At 40.3% G+C, this 21,497-nt stretch overlaps 1 protein-coding gene across 2 annotated transcripts in view; it reads right to left on the reverse strand.

Moving 5' to 3' along the window:
* Positions 1-14,240: 14,240 nt before the first annotated feature.
* Positions 14,241-21,497, reverse strand: part of LOC120046617 (zinc finger MIZ domain-containing protein 1-like) — a 211,956-nt gene continuing 204,699 nt past the window's right edge. For both annotated transcript variants that reach the window (XM_038992000.1, XM_038991999.1), the window contains exons 18-25: positions 20,351-20,456; positions 19,877-20,037; positions 19,647-19,714; positions 19,473-19,541; positions 19,067-19,335; positions 18,722-18,921; positions 18,019-18,300; positions 14,241-17,685 (exon numbers count right to left, since the gene is read on the reverse strand). In XM_038992000.1, the coding sequence (XP_038847928.1) occupies positions 17,578-17,685; positions 18,019-18,300; positions 18,722-18,921; positions 19,067-19,335; positions 19,473-19,541; positions 19,647-19,714; positions 19,877-20,037; positions 20,351-20,456 (1,263 nt within the window). In that variant the 3' untranslated portion in view covers positions 14,241-17,577. The remainder of the gene's footprint in view (positions 17,686-18,018; positions 18,301-18,721; positions 18,922-19,066; positions 19,336-19,472; positions 19,542-19,646; positions 19,715-19,876; positions 20,038-20,350; positions 20,457-21,497) is intronic.

A 21,497-nucleotide genomic window follows, 5' to 3' on the forward strand; every position in this document is an offset into this window, starting at 1 on the left:
GCATGTGCATGTGTTTTGATTTTAAATGAAAAATGTGTATTACTTTGTGCAATGTATTTAATTTTAGCACTGTAACGTAGTTGGCTACATACTGTAGTGGGCTATATAGAGTCTGTCCTTAATAGCACCCTATTAATTTTATAGTGCACTACTTTTGACCCAGGACATAGGGCTCTGGTCAAAAGTAGTGCACTATTTAGAGAATAGGGTGCCATTTGGGATGTACAATAGTCTCAGCATTCTCAACAACTTCGAATTGATTGTTACTAGTCATAAAAATGTATCGTTCACTGATAGTGTATACCAATTTATACATACTAACTGAATGTAGTGTTTTAAAACTTAAGTGGTCGATTAGACATTCATGTTTGTTCTTTGACGTCTGTAACGTTTTGAGATTGTATGCTATAATTGGATTGAGTAAATTAGGATGATGAGTGAGAAGTTGTTGTGGAAAATGAAAATAACACTTCTGTTGCAACACGTCCCTGAAATGGCATTCCCAAATGTGCCTTATTTGTTAGTTAAGAAAACAACAAACTACTTTCCCACTGGGCACAGACGTCAATTCAACGTCTATTCCATGTTGGTTCAGCGTAATTTCATTGAAATTACATGGAAACAACGTTTATTCAACCAGTGTGTGCCCAATGGGTTAGTGCTTTAGTGCTATTAGGAATTTTGATTAATAAAATAAATGTTAAATTCGAAACATCTGGATAGTGTTATTTTTCAGTGCATTGTTGAATTTGTACTATTCCATATACTGGACTGCGGGCGTTCCTTCTTAGTTCACCTCGCCCACTGAAAAGCTAGATAGAATTTCACCATATTGCTTAAATACAACTATCCAATCCTCGCAGATCTACACAAGTACCCAGGGGTTAGGGATCAGGGGCTACAATACAGCTTTAGGGCTCTATGCAATCCGTAGCGCTGAAGATCCGCTTTATAGCACAATTGACAATTATGTTCCCGTGGTCACGGAGACTGTATTCATGGTAAACACTGCATACTGTATGTCGGCTCAATTGAAAATTACCTTTACAATTTAACGTAGATCTTCCACGATACTTCGGCGATACGGATTGAATCCATCCCTTATTGTCCATATGTTACAACGAATAAAAATACATTTGTTGTCTACTCAATTCTACTCAATGGTGGGGCTCAGGGCTAGTTCAAATACTGTTTAAAATACTTCAAACACTTTGAGTGTTTGCTCTAGCCTGCCTCGAGTGTCGATGGACATGGTTTGATGGGACTATTCGATGGTCCATTAAGCCAGGCAAGCTCAATAAAGCACAGATCAAGTATTTCAAATGATTTCAAATAGTATTTGAACCTAGGTTTGGTCTGCACTGCAGAGGTCCGCTGGTTGTGTAAAGGGGAAATTAGGACGATGCCTCAGGAAGCTGTTGTCAAGTCCTGGAGGTCCCATTCTAGTTCAGGCTAGTGTTGAAAAGATCAGGGGTAGGGAAAGTGACTGGTTTATTTCAACACTTATACTATTACATTGTCATTTGTATGAGTTATCAAGACTTCCAGCTCTGTACTTATAAAAACCTTTTCTCTAAACTTTGTTTCTCTGGGTCATTTACTCTAAATTAGTGAATATAGACTAGATAATAAAATACAAATAGTTTTACCAAAGCTGTGGATAGGTTTTTTAACTAAGCCTACAGACTAGATCAAAGCACACATTCATGCTCGCTTCATGATATACACTGAGTTTACAAAACATTAAGGACATCTGCTCTTTCTATTACATAGACTGACTAGGTGAATCCAGTTGAAAGCTATCCCTTATTAATGTCACTTGTTAAATCCACTTCAATCAGTGTAGATGAAGGGGAGGAGACAGGTTAAATAAGCATTTTTAAGCCTTGAGACAATTGAGACATGGATTGTTTATGTGTGCCATTCAGAGGGTGAATGGGCAAGACAAAAGTGCCTTTGAACGGGGAATGGTAGTAGGCGCCAGGCGCACCAGTTTGTGTCAAGAACTGCAAGGCTGCTGGGTTTTTCACACTCAACAGTTTCCTGTGTGTATCAAGAATGGTCCACCCAAAAGACATCCAGCCAACTTGACACAACTGTGGGAGGCATTGGAGTCAACAAGGGCCAGCATCCCTGTGGAACGCTTTCGACACCTTGTAGAGTCCATTCCTGACGAATTGAGGCTGTTCTGAGGGCTAAAGGGAGGGTGCAACTCAATGTTAAAAGGTGTTCCTAATGTTTGGTATAGTCAGTGGAGACGCATGTGATACAAGAACTTAATTGCTTGTAATGATTGTAAACATCTTATTATTTAACATGAGTATATAAGTACACTCTTAGAAAAAAAGGAACCTAAAATGGTTATTCAGCTGTCCCCATAGAACCCTTTGAAGGACCCGTTTGGTTCCAGGTAGAACCCTTTTGAGTTCCATTTAGAACTTTTTACATAGAGGGTTCTACATGTAACCCAAAATAATTCTACATGGAACCAAAAAGTGTTCTCCTATGGGGACAGCCAAAGAACCCTTTTGGAACCCTTTTTTCAAAGAGTGTAGGGCTAGGGCACTGGCCGTAGTCTGTCAAGCCAAGTTTCCATGCACAGGCTTGGACACACATTCCAAATAGCAAACACTTCACAAGAGGGTGGGGACCCAAATTATATTAAGTTTGTTATAACATCCCTAGCTCAAACATAGAAGCGGGGATAAAGTGTCTCTATGGCAACAATGTAACTGGAGAATTCAAACAAACGGTTGGAAAGTCAGAGCGCATGGTTTCGTTTAAGAGCCAGGGTAGCTTTTTCACGTTCGGTTCAATATTTACTTTCATAAAGTATTAGCTTGATAAGCATCACCACCACCCAGACACATAGGTTGCGTTTAGACAGGAAGCCCAATTCTGATCATTGTTTCACCAGCTCTGAAAAATATCTAAAGTGATTGGTCAAAAGACCAATTGGTGGAAGAAATATCAGTATTGGGCTGCCTGTCTAAATGCAGCCATAGTCTGGTTTTTCACTCTCTGCCCTGGTCACTCACTGAATTTCACCGGGGGAGAATTGTTCCGTTTACAATAAAGACATTAGAGCTAGAATAGAGGGAACCATAGAAATATAGTAACTACAATCATAAATAGAATGTTTACATCCTATTTATATGGCAAGAACGCACACAAAAGAAAGTTGGTGTACTGTACATCAAACTAAATGTGGTTTTGGGAAAATATTTTACAACACACAAAGTTGATAAAATGTTGTATCTGCATTCTTAACAACTAATTGCTCATTCACTACTAATGATTGTAGCATTCGTCACTAACTGTTTTCCTGTATACTACTGCGGTATAACTGTAGATTGACTTGTATTGACTTGCATTCTGCACACACATTCAAATCACAAATAGTCAATGCACTTCTACTATAGAATCATTGCTCTCTTTTCTAATAAGAGTACTTTACTTCCAGTATGTTGGCCTTCTCAGCTTTGTTCCAAGCCAAGTGAGATGAAACAGATGATATCCCAGTATAGGGAGGTTTCATGGACAAATAGAAGCCAAAGGCGTGATGTCACATCCTGCACTGAAGGACAGGAAGTCGTGCTGGTTGTCTGGCTGTCTAAAAAAAGACATTGGCTCCTTACCAGGAAGTGTTAAAGGCAGGAATAATTAGTGATGGTGGCACACAGGGCACAATGAGCAACGGAGTACAATCTAAAAACATGGATTTTTTGGGCAATAAATGTACAACATTATTTTATACATTCTATATGTCTCAGGTCCATCTTCCATGCCTAAATAGTTTATAGATGATTTTCTCTACAAAAATATTACAGCGACATCCAGAGAGATGGAAAGAGGCCTCATATAATTTTATACATGCCATTATGGCGTCTGTGACAGCATTGGCAGCGCCATTGTGGCTATCTCCATTTTAAAATAGTCATTTGTCTTTTTCTTTTGTTTTGAAAAAAGTTTCAAGCTTATGTTGGTGATTTACCGCCACCTGCAGTGCTGGAGTCCTGAACCAAATCTTTTGTCATTCATTTATTATAGCCACTAGATGGTGGGGTTGAAGCCATTTACAAACCATAGCACCCAATTTGAAGAAGACAATGCTCTGATCATTGGCTGATTGCTCCCAACCCATAGGAATCCACACCCAGTTGACTACTTTAAAATGGTGGATGCCCTCAATGGCCATGCTAAAATGGGTTACATCCATGTCGAGTCCTCTATCCATCTCTATGGGGACATGTAGGATACTGTAGTATTTAGTACAGTATTTTTGTTCTATTATCTTTGACATAGAAGTGCAGGCTTTCTCCTTGAGGAAAGATACTGGAGAAATACTAAAATAGCACATTTTTCATAACCTGTAGGTAGGTAGGACTGGGGTCTGAACAGATAGTTTCTATAACCTGTAGGGAACGCAATATATGGTCTATACTTGGCATGTAGGTTTCTCACTTATGGGTAGCACAAATTTGGATATGGTGGGTATATGCAAATTAAAACTGAAGTATTTACTGTAGTTCAAAAAGTGTAGTATTTTTGCAGACTGCAATGTTTCTGCAGGCATTACTGTAGTATTTACTGCAGTGTTTTTTTGCGGATACTACTGTAGTATTTATATAGTATTCTACAGCAGTAGGTCCTAAAAGTAGAATGCACATGGTGCAATTTTGAAAGTGGGTAGGTAGTGCATCATCAGTTTTCCTCATGTCAGTCATTGCAGACCTTAGAGAGCTATGTATAACTTGGCAGAAATCTCCAGATCAACTAGCCCATGTCGGCTAATGTTTTTAATCACTCAAATATCACATGAACACACATAAGACATGGCAAAACTTGTAGAATTGCAGGAAATGTGCTTTAAAACTGCAAAATTGTCTCTGCACCCACTGAAAAAAGGTGTCGATTTGCTGGAAATTAGCTATAAAATGGCAAAAAAAAGTCTCCTATGACATGGCAAAATGTATAGAATTGCAGGAAATAAGCTTTAAACCTGCAACATTTTCTCTCTGCCAAGAAGAGGGGTGTGAACAGTGTGTCATGAACAGTAATTGTACCCATAGAATTAGACGAGGGATGCACGCGTGTACAGGGGGGTTGTTCCCCAATGCTGGAAGGGGGGCATGAGTGAAAAAGTTTGGGAACCCTTGTTCTACAGTATAGTACAACATTCTATATTAAGTACTACACATGATCGAGGGATACTACAGTGTGTAGTATAGTATTATACAGTATACTACACAATTATATAGTAAGCACTACACGATTGAGGGATACTGCGGTGTGTATTATACTATTCTAGAGTATACCTACAGTTTGCTACAGAATTCTATAGTAAGTACGGTAGTATTCTATACTAAACTGTAGTCTTTTTTTATGTGGGTACATGCAGAGAAAACCTATTTCTCCAAACTTTGTTTCCATGGATCAAGTCCTCACATAAAGACTAAATAGATAGGAACACTGTAACGGGCTCCAGAAGGGCATAGAAAAGCAGATAGAACACATCTGGATTGGGTAAAGGTCTATTCCCCCCACCATAACTGGAGCCAGACTGTCATTATCCAAGAGAACATACCCTGAGCTGTAGTGTCCATCTATCAACATGGGGTAAAGGTTTAGTCCAAATAAATGTTATTATGATAAATGGGATGTTGACTTGCTTGGAAAGTAGGTCATTTGTAACTATTGAAATAACCTGTCTGTGTAGTCAATACCGCCATCTAGTGGAGTGGAGACACTACTTCAACAACTTCAATTACACTGAACAAAAATATAAACGCAACGTGCAGCAATTTTTACTGAGTTACAGTTCATATAAGGAAATCAGTCAATTTAAATAAATATATTAGGCCCTAATCTATGGATTTCATGACTGGGAATACAGATATGCATCTGTTGGTCACAGATGAAAGTAGGGGCTAGGATCAGAAAACCAGTCAGTATCTGGTGTGACCACCATTTGCCTCATGCAGTGCGACACGTCTCCTTCGCATAGAGTTGATCAGGCTGTTAATTGTGGCCTGTGGAATGGCGTCTCACTCTTCAATGACTGTCCGAAGTTGCTGGATATTGTCTGGAACTGGAACATGCTGTCGTAAACGGCGATCCGTTTACTCTGGTGAGTATGAGCTTTTCCTAGCCACCATGCTTCTACACCTGCATTGCTTGCTGTTTGGGGTTTTAGGCTGGGTTTCTGTACAGCACTTTGAGATATCAGCTGATGTAAGAAGGGCTATATAAATACATTTGATTTGATTTGATTTGATATGCAGGCCATGGAAGAACTGGGACATTTTCAGCTTCCAGGAATTGTGTACAGATCCTTGTGACATGGGGCCATGCATTATCATGCTGAAACATGAGATGATGGCGGCTGATAAATGGCACGATAATGGGCCTCAGGATCTCGTCATGGTATCTCTGCACATTCAAATTGCCATCGATAAAATGCAATTGGGTTCGTTGTCCATAGCTTATGCTTGCCCATACCATAACCCCACTGCCACCATGGGGCACTCTGTTCACAATGTTGACATCAGCAAGCCGCTCGCCCACACGACGCCATACACGTGGTCTGATGTTGTGAGGCCGGTTGGACGTACTGCCAAATTCTCTAAATCAACGTTGAAGGCAGCTTATGGTAGAGAAATGAACATTAAATTATCTGGCAGCAGCTCTGGTGAACATGCCTGCAGTCAGCATGCCAATTGCATGCTCTCTCAAAATTTGAGACATCTATGTCATTGTGTTGTGTGATAAAACTGAGCATTTTAGTGGCGTTTTATTGTACCCAGCACAAGGTGCACCTGTGTAATGATCATGCTGTTTAATCAGCTTCTTGATATGCCACACCTGTCAGGTGGATGGATTATCTTGGCAAAGGATAAATGCTCACTTACAGGGATGTAACAAATATTTGTGCACAGCATTTGAGAGAAATAATAATTTGTGCGTATGGAACATTTCAGGGATCTTTTATTTCAGCTCATGAAACATAGGACCAACACTTTATATGTTGCGTTTATATTTTATAGTTTTGTTCAGTGTAAGTGTTTTACATATTAAGGTCGACTAACTAGGGTCAGACTGAGGAGTTAGCTGGTGAGCTAGGGTACCTGTATGGAGCCAGATACCTACCAAAAGGTTGAACATACGTATTCGCTAGGATCGTAAGAAAAGTCATACATGAAACATGAAACGTAAACGTTAAAATAGATCTGTAAACGTATGTTACTACTATGAATTAACATTTACACGTTTAATTCTTACTTTATTTCTCCCTTTACTCGGTTACATATATTTGTTATGTGTGCAAACTTTTGTCAGTAATGTGGCATCTGCAAAGGACATGAACCGAACGTAGGTAGCTGAAGTTAGCTAGTCAATCAAGCAACTCTAGCCCAGATGTTAGAGTTGCCTTGCAGCTTCTAAATTAATTTCCAAAATAAAACTCTAAAGCTTGTTTTCGAACGGCATTCAATGACGACGTTATACCAGTAGATGACATAGTATAGGCTTGGGCCTTGATAAAGACACAGAAGAAACTTGTCTAGAATAACCACCTGAGTTGCAAAATAGAAGGTAAATAGGCTAGGCCTATTCCACTATCTAAATATGGCATGCTGTTGTGTGTTATTTAATGACCATATAATGGCATCATTTATTTTTATGGACGTGTGGGGCTATTGTGGTGATCATGTAACCTAATGATTCACACTTTTTCCAGTATTTGGGAGCACGGACTGAAGGCCTTATATTAGGCATTTTGACTGTTGTATTAGTGAATTCCACTCTGTATGTGGGCTTGTTATAGCCATTTGCGTTGCACAACCCCATCACAACCCCATATCAATAAATGAGGCAAAAAAAATATTGAATAAGTCTTGGCTATAACCTGTCCTGAGCGAAATAGCCGAGGCGTCCCAAATGGTTATATCTATAGCCTATTCTTATCGCCAGATCTGTTTCCCCTATCAGCCACTGCACGTGCTTCTTCAACTATTTTGTTAAATGTTTATGTAGGGGTTATATTTAGAGGCCTGTGAGCTAGGGTCTATTTTTAAAGGGAGTCCTATAATAAAAACAATTATAAAATACAAATAGAGTTTAAAAATTATTCTGCAAGACACCAGTACCCAAAATGATAGCCTAAATTAATGCCTACAAGTTGAAGGTCTATTTTTTATTTGGATATAAGCCTAAATTAAACATTGAATTATTAAAGTGAGGGGCTAAAGAACTTGGGAGAATTTAGATAATTTTGAATACACATGGATTTCAATAAACAAATGGATGACTGTTCAATTCTCTTTGATTTAGTTCCTTTTGCAACTCAGACAAATGACTGAATGGATGACATACTGACTGACTGAACTGAATGAAGGATGAATTAAATGTTAAAATATGTTGGAATGACAAGTTGCACGCATCATGCATGCTCTGCACATTATTTGCAGGAAGGAAAATAGGAAGGAAAATAGGAAAATAGGCCTACATTAGGGTATAATGACTCTATGACTGCATGCCTCCAGAAGGGCATCTTCTGGGCAGCAGTGTCGCGATGGAGGGAATAGACCACTGCAACAGAGTTATTGTAAAGTGTGGAAATAAGCTTATTCCAGACTTAGCCTCTGTTTAACCTCACCCTTGCTCATTTCAAAGTCCATATGTTCATGACCCAATTCATATACACTACCGTTCAAAAGTGTGGGGCCACCTGGAAATGTCCTTGTTTTTGAAAGAAAAGCTAATTTTTTGTCCATTAAAAAAACATTAAATTGATCAGAAATACAGTGTAGACATTGTTAATTTTGTAAATTACTATTGTAGCTGGAAATGGCAGATTTTTTTAATAGAATATCTACATAGGCGTACAGAGGCCCATTATCAGCAACCATCACTCCTGTGTTTCAATGGCACGTTGTGTTAGCTAATGCAAGTTTATCATTTTAATAAGGCTAATTGATCATTAGAAAACCCTTTTGCAATTATGTTAGCACAGCTGAAAACTGTTGTCCTGATTAAAGAAGCAATAAAACTAGCCTTCTTTAGACTAATTGAGTATCTGGAGCATCAGCATTTGTGGGTTCAATTACAGGCTCAAAATGGCCAGAAACAAAGAACTTTCTTCTGAAACTCGTCAGTCTATTCTTGTTCTGAGAAATTAAGGCTATTCCATGTGAGAAATTGCCAAGAAACTGACGATCTCGTTCGCTGTGTACTACTCCCTTCACAGAACAGCGCAAACTGGCTCTAACCAGAATAGAAAGAGTGGGAGGCCTCGGTGCACAACTGAGCAAGAGGACAAGTACATTAGAGTGTCTGGTTTGAGAAACAGACGCCTCACAGGTCCTCAACTGGCAGCTTCATTAAATAGTACCCGCAAAACACCAGTCTCAACGTCAACAGTGAAGAGGCGACTCCGGGATGCTGACCTTCTTGTTGATGCTAGTCTGTTACAGCATAGTTACTGTACATATTAGGAGGATAGTAGCCTATACAGAATGTTGCACAGGTTTTTACTCTGGTATAACTCAGAGATTGTTTACATAGAAATAGAGGTTTCTCTATGACAAGGTAAGCACACCTAAAGTACCTGGCACATGAACACAGGACTCACTGTCGAACAATGATCATTTGTATCCAAAGCCATGCTCCCCAGTGCACAGTGCTCTAAAGTTCTCTGTCAGAATTTTTTTCTTTCAAGTTTCGTTCCAGCGAAATTCTTAGTTACATGATTGTACAACTAGCAAAGGAGTTTTGAAATTGAGGGTGCAGTATTTATGAAGTTTGGCAATGAGGACGAAAGCTAGCATAGTTCAGCTAGCAAGCTAGTTTAGCCAGGGAAAACCAGGGAAAATGATCTCAGGCCTAGTGCGCATGTGCGCTAGCTGGGCTAATTCAGGAGACAGATTGTATTTTTTATACCCTGATATCAGGAGCTGGTGGCGAAAAGTTTGATTAAACAATTCAGATAACTTATTTTTGAGGAGAGCAAATCGATATACATTCACGAAATCAGCTGTAACGGTCAATTGTAAAACAACGCTTAAAACAATGTTTTGAGTGAACCCTGAATACAGAAAATGAATGGTGAATTAACTTCAAGACACAGTAGACTCCTCTTCCTCACCACTCTATGCAGCCGATGGCAGCAGGATGAAGTTGGTGAAGAGCAACTGCAGAAACTTACAATCGACTGTAGTCAAAACCTATGATCACATGTTGTATGTCAAGTTCATGCAGTCAACATGTACTGACTGTAAGCATAAGTCGGGCAATTTTTTCCCCCCATAATAAAACACTTTGAAAGCCGACTTGACAAAAGTGATCCGCTCGAACGCGCCAATGGTCTAATTAAGCAATAAGGCCCGAGGAGGTGTGGTATATAGCCAATATACCACAGCCAAGGGCTGTTCTTATGCACAACGCAACGTGGAGTGCCTGGATACAGCCCTTAGCCGTGGTATATTGGCCATATATCACAAACCCCCGAGGTGCCTTATTGCTATTATGAACTGGTTATCAACGTAATTAGAGCAGTAAAAGTATATGTTTTGTCATACGTGTGGTATACTGTCTGATATACCACGGCAGTCAGCCAATCAGCATTCAGGGTTCGAACCACCCAGTTTGTAATTATGCAATAAGGCACGAGGGGGGGTGTGGTATATTGGCCATATACCACAAACCCCCGAGTTGCCTTATTGCTATTATAAACTGGTTACCAACGTAATTAGAGCAGTAAAAAAAAATCATACCCGTGGTATATGGTCTGTGGCCCTGTCCGGGGGTATCATCGGATGGGGCCACAGTGTCTCCTGACCCCTCCTGTCTCAGCCTCCAGTATTTATGCTGCAGTAGTTTATGTGTCGGGGGGCTAGGGTCAGTTTGTTATATCTGGAGTACTTCTCCTGTCTTATCCGGTGTCCTGCATGAATTTAAGTATGCTCTCTCTAATTCTCTCTTTCTCTCTTTCTTTCTCTCTCTCGGAGGACCTGAGCCCTGGACTACCTGGCATGATGACTCCTTGCTGTCCCCAGTCCACCTGGCCGTGCTGCTGCTCCAGTTTCACCGGACGTCACCGGACGTGCTACCTGTCCCAGACCTGCTGTTTTCAACTCTCTAGAGACCGCAGGAGCGGTAGAGATACTCTTAATGATCGGCTATGAAAAACCAACTGACATTTACTCCTGAGGTGCTGACTCGCTGCACCCTCGACAACTACTGTGATTATTATTATTTGACCATGCTGGTCATTTATGAACATTTGAACATCTTGGCCATGTTCTGTTATAATCTCCACCCAGCACAGCCAGAAGAGGACTGGCCACCCCTCATAGCCTGGTTCCTCTCTAGGTTTCTTCCTAGGTTTTGGCCTTTCTAGGGAGTTTTTCCTAGCCACCGTGCTTCTACACCTGCATTACTTGCTGTTTGGGGTTTTAAGCTGGGTTTCTGTACAGCACTTTGAGATATCAGCTGATGTACGAAGGGCTATATAAATAAATTTGATTTGATTTGATATACCACGGCTGTCAGCCAATTAGCATTCATGGCTCGAACCACCCAGTTTATAATGATAATGTTCTCTCTACGTGCTTGTTTGGAAAACATTTAAAAGTTGGCTCGTAAATAACGATGCATCTGGTACGATCAGCGTAATGCTTAAGTTACATCGCAACTGGGAAACGATGCCTAGGTCAGTCTCATTGAGTAGCTATTAATATAGAACACAAATCAATGCTTACCTGCTGTTTTGGGCACAGCAGCTGCATTCAGCTGTAATACAATATAAATAAAGGAAATGTCAGGTAGATAAGGTAAAATGTATTTATTGATTCCCCATGATTATTTCTAGTCTGTCTGTGTCTATGGCTAAATATGGTATTGATATCCAGTTAGCTAAATAATAGTCTCAATTGCTAGAAGCTAGATAGATAGCTAATAGATAGCCTCTTTCTGTACATGAACATGCTTGGTTGACCTCGAGCCATTTAGCAAACTTAGCTAGCAGTCATTCTTATCAACAATCCAATCGGCTCATGAACCAAGTTTGATCAGAAAGGGAGAGTGACTTTGTATTTAAAACCAAAGCTTGTCTATGATATTGACAAGATAGTCAATTGACCGCTCTAACAATGGAAATACATGTCCTCAAAGATAGAAGGCAGGCGGGAGGCGGCGAGATCAGGTGGGACCATTCTAGGCAATGAGAGGCCAGATATGCGTGCGAACAACAGGACATCAAGATAGAGGACTCATCTTTGTATCTGTGACGTTATAGCGTCTGTGACAGAATGGGAAACACTGATGCTATCTCTATTTTAAAGTATGACAATTTCTTCTTCATTGGCTGATTGCTCCCAACTCATATGAATTCCCACCCAGTTGACTATTTTTAAATGGTGGAACCCCTCTCTGACAACGTCCATGTTAAAACGAGTTCTATCCATGATGAGTCCTCTATCTATCTCTATGAAAACAGGCACAACTCCATTATAAAGTTGTTTTTCTTTAAAGTTGTCCAAATGCCACATGCATTTGTAACAACCTAACCTTTAATAAACTTCTATTCGATCAAATAAGCCTCCCGTAGCAAATTAGCAATTACATTTTTTGTTAACCTCCATACAACAATTCCTCACGGGCGGAGTAAAACCTCTCTCTTCACCTCTTCCTCTCTAAACTATACTGAACAAAAATATTAATGCAACATGCAGCAATTTCAAAGATGTTTTACTGATTTACAGTTCATAGAAGTAAAATAAATAAATGAGGCCCTAATCTATGGATTTCACATGACTGGGCAGGGGCACAGCCATGGGTGGGTATAGGCCCACCCACTTGAGAGCCAGGTCCACCCACTGGGGAGCAAGGCCCAGCCAATCAGCCAGGCTCAGCCAATCACAAGCATTTCGCTACACTCGCATTAACATCTGCTAACCACGTGTATGTGACCAATACAATTAGATTTTTCCCCCACAAGGGCTTTATTTCAGACATAAATACTCCTCAGCACTCCCCCCCCTCAGACGGTCCCACAAGTGAAGAAGCCAGATGTGGAGGTCTTGGGCTGGCGTGGTTACACGTGGTCTGCGGTTGTGAAGCCAGTTGGATGTACTGCCAAATTCTTTAAAACAGCACTTGTAGGCGGCATATGGCAGAGAAATGAACATTCAATTCTCTGGCAACAGCTCTGGTAGACATTCCTGCAGTCAACATGGCAATTGCATGCTCCCTCAAAACTTGAGACATCTGTGGCATTGTGTTGTTTGACAAAGCTGCACATTTTAGAGTGGCCTTTTATTGTCCCCAGCACAAGATGCACCTGTGTAATGTTCATGCTGTCTAATCAGCTTCTTGATATGCCACACCTGTCAGGTGGATGGATTATTTTAGCAAAGGAGAAATGCTCACTAACAAGGATGTAAACAAATTTATGAAAACATTTTGAAAGAAATAAGATTTTTGTGCGTATAGATCATTTTGGCGATCTTTTATTTCAGCTCATGAAACATGGGACCAACACTTTACATGTTGGGTTAATATTTTTGTTCAGTATACTTTAACATTATTTAGCTAACCTTAGCTACCTCTATGATGATTCGTTCCAGAGATTCGTTGTCAGTTGTGATGTCAAAATACACTACTGGGTTCTTGACGGGTCCAGACGAAAACAACCTCGTCGCAGCAATCGCCAAAGAGCAATATTTTATATGATTTTTAATTTGCAACATCTTTGCATAGTTGTCAACATGAAGTTCTGAGAATGGGGGTATGTGTGATTACACATGACGTTGCAAAGACCCCCAACAGCGACACCAAATGATGATGTTGTGCAGATAGATTGCTAGTCCATGAAAATGATGAATACATCTGTCTACAAAATTCAATAGTATTTTGATTTTTATTGTTAAAATGTCTTATTCCTCTCCCCATCAAAGCCTTTACTCCAATATTGAACTCTGTATTTTAGGTCTAAATAACTTTATATGTGATAGACAGGACGCTTCCTTTTTTAAGGTAGTTTCAAACTGTGCATGCATGTAATAATCATATTGTTATGAAAGCTCTTAAACTGACTTGACTGCCAGTTGGTCTTCATAGATCTAGCATTCTCCACTGTGATTGCGTCTGGTGGATGACGATACGTTTACTGTCATTAAAGTTACATAGAGGATAGAAGATGTAGGCTATTGGAAAACCAAGACCATGATGCATGAGTTTCATTTGAATACATATTTATTAGATAAATATTAGGATGTCACGTCATCTAACTACATACAGTTTTGCAAGACTAAAAATCACAATTCTTTTTTTCTGACCAGTTTAGTATATGAAATGACTGTACACAGAATGTACAAAACAAAAAAGACAACTGCCACCTGGTGTGTCAATCACTTCAGATTGTACCTCGGAAGTAATATTTTTTGCCTAATCGTGTAAAAACTGTAAATTTGACAAAATTGTACAAACTGTAAATTTTGTATCAACAATTTTTAGTAACCACTCATGGTTCCCACAAATCCCGATTGGTACCTCAAAATTATCTTTATTATTTTGTTGTTGTAGCACCTTTATAAAGTACACAGGTAATAGAGAAATACACAGAAGTTGAATTTTACACAAAAAGAAACAGATGTGTATTTTTTTTCCTTTTCCAATGGCCGTGTTTGAGAAGTAGATAATAAAGTATCTTACATAAATGAACAAATGTGGTCGGAGAGAGAGGACTGTACAGACTATCTCAAACACGGACTCCTTTTCCCACAATTCAACAGTCTCTTCTGACAGGAGGATGCAAACTTTACAAATTCTAAATACACAATGCGTATCATTGTCCCCTGCGTGGGGAAAATGTCTACATTTCTGTAAGTTAATGAGTCTCTATTTGTAATTTACATAATGTACATGCATTCCTTAGACCCTCCAGACCCGTTTCTTTCTCTTCTCTTGCATTTAAGTGACCGAGTAGAGAGGGTCGGGGGGATCACAACATCTCCCATTTCCTTTCCATGAAAATACATTGCATCCTCTAACACACTCCACTTGTGTCCATTGACTGTCCAGCTACAGTTGTGTGTGGAGCCTGAACCTCGGACAAGACTCAAACCTCTATGTGGCGTATAGAGAGTAACGTTGATAGACCAGACTTCAGCATCATGTCTACACAGATCTACAGACAGACGGGGCAGGGGAGTCAAAATACCTCGCTGTGGCAGTGCATTGTCTTCAACAAATAGACAGACCAAAGGATCAGTTGTGTTCAGGTGATTCAACCAGCATTGGGGATCATTCCTAAGTCCTAACAATATCCACGGATTGATCTAGAAATATTCAATTTCATTTAGTAGGCTACATAATCTGATGTAAACCAAATTATGATTATTCTCACAAAGTCACTTAATAGATAAACAAAGTAATAACTTAAAATAGGAGAACAATATCAAAAACGCTACGAGGATAGAATAATACACATGATGATCTTGTGTTGTACAAAAGAGGGTAGCACAAAAATGTCAAAGAACTCACATTCAATTCCAGAGGGTATTAGACTTTTGACTTAAAACAAAAAAAGACTGGGGGTAAAGTCACTTTTCCCTCAATACATTAGCAAATATATTTAAAGCATACATTGTCAGGATGACAACCATTTTAAATTATTGTCTTTATAAACCATTGTGGGATCATGTGTGCTTTTCCTTTTTTTTTGTTTTTTAAGATGACAAAATACAGTTTAACAGTAACAAGACACAGAAAATGCAGTGCAACCACACATTTATTCAGAATAATTTTTGATGGGTTCCCTAGGAGTATGCTTAAAGCATAGAAGGGCATCATTCTTACATTATAGTAATGTCCAGGCCAACTCCTACAAACTGTGGGATAACTTTGGTGATGTTTCATGGCAATTTTACAATGAACAGTCAAAGTGGAACAAACATGAAAATAAAAAAGTTGGACAATACATTACCATTAACCAAAATCATTCCTTTGCAAGAAAATGTCAAATAAAATCATGATAAAAAAAATGCAATGACTATAAAATAAAAAAGACAATATTCTTTCCCTCTAATTTAGAACAGAGGCCATTGGCACACATGCACTTCTTAACACATGGTAGAGCCAAACCGTACAGTATAGTTACAGGAGCAATTGCAGGCCTGTAGAACAGAGGAAGACTCACCTTAAAGAGGGAGAAACAGGCTAACTTTAATTCTGGCTCTATTACAAGGGCCGAATATCTTTTGCAACACTAGATGTTTCTGTCTATTATAGACTAAACAGGGACTCTTCTCTTTTCTCTTTTTCTATCAATCTCATCCTCACTCTTTCTCTTGCACACGCACACACACGCACACGCACACACTCTCTCTCTCTCTCTCTCCCACACGCACACAATTCTATATCATTCTAACCCAAAACAAATGTATTGGTAAAATTCATTTTTGTACAGCCCACAGCCCGACATGGCATTGTACTGCAATATCAGGGAAGAGAAACTTTAACAACATTGGACGGGGCGATGGGCAGACAGAATAGTTAACAGTGCTGATTCTTCGATCAACTGGGTTGGGCTAGCTATCCTCCCCCACAGGCCTTGGTCTCTCCTCTCAGTGCTCTGCCTGTGATGTGGTGTGGGGCTCTGTCTGTTGTGCTTCAGTAGAATGGATGGAACGGACCCAGTGCTGACTGACTGATGTCACGATGGAAACACACACTGTGAGCTAAGGGTCACAGGTTATAAGAACACACTTTATTTAGGTCAAAGGTCAGGGGTTAAAGGTCGTGGTCTCAGGGGATCAGGGCTTGGAAGAACACACATCAAAATAGGATTGATAGAAACACTGGCCAGGACAAAAAGATGACTTTTCTTTCCTATTCTTGTATGTTTTATTTCTTTTCTTTTTGTATAATGGGGGAAATAAGAATGATAAAACAATGCTACAACACTTTTTCCTAAAAGCCCACACAGAGAGTTCGGCCTGTGAAGTCATACGCATAGAACGTGATTAATAGCTGCACAGTTTTCTTTCGATATAATATCACTTAAGGACTAGACAGCCGACATTGGCTGTCGACGTGTTGTTGTCGGCCAGAGGAGCTCCGCAGCTCCGCGATTCTTTACATGAGGAAGAGTGTGTGTGAGGAAGTGAGGACTTGAGTGCATTTCCTGTTTACTGTCTCTTTCACACACAGTGTCCACTCCCTGACATCCAGACTGTCATCCTCATCTCATGTTCTGACAGATGACCTCATGCCACCTACACGTCTATGCCACAATTGACAAAACATTGTGTGTGTGTGTGTGTCCGACGGGGTGTGAACCCGGGTGTGTAGGAGGTGTGACCTGACTGGGGGTTTGAACTTTGAACCCTGGGTCTGAAGTGCACTACACATTGGGTAAGTCCACTCGGGAAGTGCCCCCACTACCAGTCCATATGAGGATGACGGTGTGTCTATGGACTCTATGGAGAGTCCAGCTGGTTGGACACACAGCCTGTGGTGTGTGTGTGTCTGTGGAGAAGATTTGGGTTTGGCTCGAGGGGTGAGGGAGGCGAAAGGTTAATTGTTCTCGAAGAGGGAGAGCAGGTCATCGTTGCTGTTGGAGGGGAGGTCCGGGGGGTCCAGATAGGACAGGAGCTCGTCTGGGTTGGCCAGCTCTGGAAGCAGCTGTAGAGAGAGAGACAGAGAAAGAGAGGGAGAGAGAGAGAGGTGGATGAGGCAGGGAAGGAGGAAGAGCCAGAGAGAGGGAAGATGGGGGAGTGAGAGTGATAAGGGAAGAGAGACAAGAATTAGGATACATATTGTCAATAGACTTCTCATTTCTATCCAAGAGTCTTTTTAAACAACTAAAGCTATTAGCATAGCAGCTGACATGCTCCATCAAACCAAAGCTAGGTAATGAGAGAAGCTTTAGCAGACGATGCTAATGCTAGCTAGATGACGTTTGCACCTGTTTGCGCATGCATCCTAAGCACGATGTCACAATGATGTCACACTTACATCTAGGGAGGGCTCGGGCATGTCACCACTGATTTGACCTTCGATGCCCGAGGAGGGGTTAAAGTTCAGATCGCTGTGCTGGTGGCTGTTCTGGCCTTGCTGCAGCTGGGGAGGCGGGGCCTGCTGGCGAGGTGGCAGCAACGATTGGCCGCTGTGATGTAACGACTGCCCTGATTGGCTGCCACCGTGATGTATCAACTGGTTGTTGGGGTGAGGAGGCGCGTGCAAGCTCTGCTGTTGCATGGAATTATGGGACTGATCAGTGCTGGAAGGATGAGACATCTAAGGAGGGCGAGAGGGATGGAGGGAGAGAGAGAGAGAGACGGAGGGAGAGAAAGAGAAAGAGAGACGCAGGGAGAGAGAGAGAGAGAGAAAGAGAGAGAGAAAGAGAGAGAAAGAGAGAGAGAGAGAGAGAGAGAGAGAGAGAGAGAGAGAGAGAGAGAGAGAGAGAGAGAGAGAGAGAGAGAGAGGGAGGGAGAGGAAGTAGAATGTGTTTAAAGAAAGCTCTGATCAGTGCTTTTTATGAACTACAAGGTCTTTGAGATGATATACAACAAGTATTCCTATTCCTTTCATATGACATTTGTTGTACCCTCCACCTGGGAAATGTTTGGGTGTGGGTGTACTACTTTTCTATGAGGATCTTCAGCAACTCTGGTATGAGTGCCCCTGGTGGTTGGTAGTGGAGGTGTAGGGGACTTACAGGGCCGTTGATGCCGTGGCTGAGGGGCTTGTCCTGGGATAGAAGACCCCCAGGGAAGTCTGGGGGGTGGGACAGCTGAGGGGTGTGGATAAAGTCACTCATGGGGGATCCTCCTCCTCTCGGTCCACCTCCACCACCTCCCCCGCCCGAGGGGTTACCGTGGGCGAAGTCAAAGTTCCCGTGACCGTGGTAAGTGTTGCCTAGCAGCACAGAAAAACATAAATAAGGGGAGGGGACTCTTAAGGTTGTTATGACTGTAGTTGCTCTGGATAAGAGTGTCTGCGAAATAAACAACATTTAACATGTTCAAAATGTGTAATATCTGAATTCTGAAATTGGTCTTACCTGGGCCTCTCGGGCCACCGTACTCCCCTGGGTTGCCCCCGGCGCCGACGCCCCCGTGCTGAGCAGGGCCTGATGGGTAATGGGAGGGGCCAGGGCCCAGCTGGGCGATCATCTCCATGACATTGGGCATGGTCATCTGGGAGGGGCTCATGGTCTTGAAGCGTTTGGCCAGTGGTCCATCAGGGTCTTCTTTAATATGGAGGTCAGATTTGATGGGCACCGGGCGCCAGCTACACGATGGGTCAATGTTCACCTCCTCAAACTCCGAACTACGGGAAGAGAAAGGGGACCTTTTTATACAGTCCCATATTACAAAGGATGGAGGAAGTGGAAAAGTCCAGTATTACGAAGACACTGTGGTAATAATAATATTGGGAATAGTGGAAAATAACATTTAAGCACATACTTCTGGATGGCGTTGAGGATTCCCCACATGTACTGGTCCACCTCTAGACCCTCTAACAAGGCAGTTTTACTGTGAAGAGAGAAAAAGAGAGAGAAACAGGCATAATTTTAACTCATCCAAAAAGGAGACATAACTTTATTGACAAAACATAGTTTGGAAATGGTCATCACATACTTGCATACAGGACACCTCCACATCCCCCTCTCACAGTTCAGCTGCAGATACGACTCCAGATCAAAACACTGTGGAAGACAAAGGTTACTCATCACATTAGCGTAGTTCACCGAACCACCTGTGCTATAAGGTCCTAGAGTTTTTCCTGGTCTAGGCACATAGTCAGGGAAAACTCGTGGCCCTATCCAGCCATCTACCGTGTGAAAACATACCCCTTTCTCCTGTCCTACCTGTACGTGTTTGCAGTCATGCCCCCTGGCGGGCAGCTGGATGCGCCTGAAAGTGATTGGGCATTTGAGGGAGACTTTGATGGCGGTCTGCTCAATTCCATCCTCCCCATTTAGACTGGTGTTACCCGACGAGGCCACAACGCTGCTGAAGTTCCTCTTAACTGGAGGGAGAGACAGATTAAAGTTAGATTAGAGTTAGGCATATTAATGTAAAGGTAGTAAGATGGGGTGAAGGCTATATTAGTATAGTAGTAGTATAGTACAACATGATAGTGGTAACATGCTCTTGGTGATGCAGTGTTCTGCAGGCAGGAGTCAGAGTTATAGTAAGACACGGTATAGACTATTGCAGTATAGTTGTGCAGTAACAGTAGCATACTCTTGGTGATGCAGTGTTCTGCAGGCAGGAGTCAGAGTTATAGTAAGACACGGTATAGACTATTGCAGTATAGTTGTGCAGTAACAGTAGCATACTCTTGGTGATGCAGTGTTCTGCAGGCAGGAGTCTCTTCTTCAGGAGCCCTTGCAGGACGGAGCGGACTGAAGGCCTGTGGACCAGCTGCAGCACAAACAGGTGCGACTGCACATAGAGGAGGGAAATAAATAAATAACATAAAGACATAAATAACATAAAGACATAACATAAAGACATAAATGACATAAAGACATAAATAACAAAGACAAAGACAAAAATATAATAAATAACATAGACATAGACATAAATAACAAAGACATAAAGACAAAAATAACATAAATAACAAAGACATAAATAACATAAAGACAAAAATAACATAAATAACAAAGACATAAATGACATAAAGACCAAAATAACACAAATAACATAAAGACATAAATAACATAGACATAAATAACATAAAGACATAAATAACATAAAGACATAAATAACATAGACATAAATAATATAAAGACATAAATAACATAGACATAAATAACATAAAGACAAAAATAACATAAATAACATATACATAAAAAACATAAAGACATAAATAACATACATAACATACAGACATAAATAACATAAACATAAATAACATAAAGACATAAATAACAGAAAGACATAAATAACATAGACATAAATAACATAAATAACACAGACATAAATAACATAGACATAAATAACATAAAGACATAAATAACACAGACAAAAATAACACAGACATAAATAACATAAAGACACAAATAACATAAAGACATAAATAACAGACATAAATAACATAAAGACATAAATAACATACATAAATAACATAAAGACATAAATAACATAAAGACATAAATAACATAAAGACATAAATAACATAAATAACATAGACATAAATAACATAAAGACATAAATAACACAAAGACATAAATAACACAAAGACATAAATAACATAATGACATAAATAACACAAAGACATAAATAACATAAAGACATAAATAACACAAAGACATAAATAACACAAAGACATAAATAACATAATGACATAAATAACACAAAGACATAAATAACATAAAGACATAAATAACACAAAGACATAAATAACAAAGACATAAATAACACAAAGACATAAATAACATAATGACATAAATAACACAAAGACATAAATAACATAAAGACATA

This window comes from Salvelinus namaycush, chromosome 4 (assembly GCF_016432855.1).
Source record: "Salvelinus namaycush isolate Seneca chromosome 4, SaNama_1.0, whole genome shotgun sequence".
Lineage (NCBI taxonomy): Eukaryota > Metazoa > Chordata > Actinopteri > Salmoniformes > Salmonidae > Salvelinus > Salvelinus namaycush.